At 38.4% G+C, this 2217-nt stretch overlaps 1 protein-coding gene across 1 annotated transcript; it reads left to right on the forward strand.

Annotated features, from left to right (window-relative positions):
* Positions 1-254: 254 nt before the first annotated feature.
* LOC120070889 (RING/U-box superfamily protein) lies at positions 255-1993 on the forward strand. Its single transcript, XM_039022787.2, has one exon. It carries the CDS (start codon positions 496-498, stop codon positions 1864-1866), a length of 1371 nt encoding a protein of 456 aa, XP_038878715.1. The 5' UTR covers positions 255-495; the 3' UTR covers positions 1867-1993.
* The last annotated feature ends 224 nt before the right edge of the window (positions 1994-2217 follow it).

Raw genomic sequence — 2217 nt, forward strand, 5'->3', positions numbered from 1 at the left:
TAAAGATTACTTCTGACCATTTCTCCCAAGTTATCGATTAGGTTTGAAGTAAATTTTGAGAGAGGACCACTGGAATAAATGTATAGAATAATGTTTCCATTTGCAGGCAGAGTAGTATAGTTGCTCCAATTGAATTACAAATCGATAAAAGAAGTAGTGTCTGTTATAAGGAAAAGAAAATCAAAATCTGAATATTTTACTTGTAATTGAAATCATTGCAATAATTGCGCTTTTGTATTGTATCACAGAAACAGGCTGCAAACTGACAGTCAAACCTTTTAGCCACTGATCTGAGATCTAATCTTTTTCTCATTAACTCTTTTAAGCAATTTTATTAGCCCTCCTCATCTCTCCATCTGTCCCATTTATTTCATTTTCCTTCCCTCTCAAAACCCAACTCCCCATTTGACTTGCAGAAGGCTTTAGGCTATGAAACTTCACCAGTTGAGTTGAGCTGGAGCTGACTCAAATCGAGTTGGGTTTTTCTCCATTAACATGGGTTCACTGCTTCTGCAAGTAAATGGAAGATTCTTCCCTTCACCACCACAGTTTCAGCCTTATTTTCTTGCTGCACAGCCTCCTCCTCTAGCTCAATCCAGCGGATTCAACTTGGAAAACAAGGTGAGTCCAAGTGTACTTCTCATCATAATCATTCTAGCTATTGTCTTCTTTGTCTCTGGTTTGCTTCATCTTCTTGTTAGATTCCTATGGACTCCCCCATTACATAGAGACCCTGAGAATTCAGACAATGTCACTGCCTTTCAAGGCCAATTACAGCAGCTCTTTCATCTTCATGATTCTGGGGTTGACCAATCCTTTATTGATACCCTTCCTGTTTTCCATTACAAAGCCATTATTGGATCCAAATCCCCATTTGACTGCGCTGTTTGTCTCTCTGAGTTTGAGCCAGAGGATAAACTCAGACTATTGCCAAAATGTAGCCATGCTTTTCATACAGAATGTATTGATACATGGCTTTTGTCTCACTCAACTTGCCCTTTGTGTAGATCTAGTTTATTACCTGATCATTTCTCCCCACATACTACTTGTGGACCAATTGTTCTTGTTCTTGAATCTGGGAGCGAGAGTTCTAGAGATATGGTATCAGACAGAGAGGGTACAAATCAGATTTCAGTGTCAAATTCGCATATGGGTCTTGGTGGAAATGGGGTATTTGAAGCTGGGTCGAGTGAGATTGAGAAATTAGAGGATTCAAACGCAACTGTAGTGACTGTGAAGCTTGGAAAATACAAAAATGTTGATGCAGGGGAAGGTGGAAGTAGCGAGAACAAGAATGTGGATTCTCGTAGGTGTTTTTCAATGGGGTCTTTTGAATATGTAATGGACGAGAATTCTTCACTGAAAGTCGCCATTAGAAGCACCCCAGTGAAGAAGCAACCAAGCAGGAAGCCAGCTCTGCCATTGACGCCTGGTTACAGAGCAGCCATGTCCGAATACGACTGTGAATCCAGAAGAGAGTTCAAACTCACTGGAATTGAACCTCTTCAGGAAATGAAAACGGGTGAGAATGCTAATAGCAATAACAACAAAATAGAAAGTCTCTCTGTATCAAAGATTTGGCTGAGAGGGAAAAATCCGAGAGAAGATTCGTCAAGAAGGGCAGTTTCGTTTCGATTTCCCCTGCAAAGGGATCGAGGTGTTTCAGAGATGGAGGTTAGCAGATGGGAAAATGAAGTTCAAGATGAAATGGAATTCGATGAAGAAAATCAGAGCCGTAACAGTTTGGAATCTCAATTAAATCAATCTTTCGCAAAGAGGACGTTACAATGGCTCATGGGAACAAGATTAAACAAGGTTACTCACTTTGAATCATCATCACCTTCATCCTCTGTTTCAAATATCTAATTGTTCTCTGTTTAAATATTTTGATCTATTATGTAGAATATAGATAATAGAAAATAGAAATAATCGATTAAAGAAAAGAAGTGTAAGCAAGAAAATTTTTCGTTAAAATTTAGTTGTTGTTATTGAAGTGGTTTAGATTGGGAATTGGGATGCATGAACAGAGGAAGGATGAATGAAATTGACGGGACAATAAAGGCAATAAATACGAAATGGGAATTTAAATTCAAAATGAATTGGAAGGGGAAGAAATGTCGACGACTTATGGGGGCAACAGGCTGTAATAATGGTTACAAATTTTGATTTTCATTTATTGGTTTTGGGGCTCTAAAACAATAATGACTGATATTAATA

Source organism: Benincasa hispida, chromosome 2 (assembly GCF_027475165.1).
Source record: "Benincasa hispida cultivar pf3 chromosome 2, pf3_genome.v1.1, whole genome shotgun sequence".
Taxonomy (NCBI): Eukaryota; Viridiplantae; Streptophyta; class Magnoliopsida; order Cucurbitales; family Cucurbitaceae; genus Benincasa; species Benincasa hispida.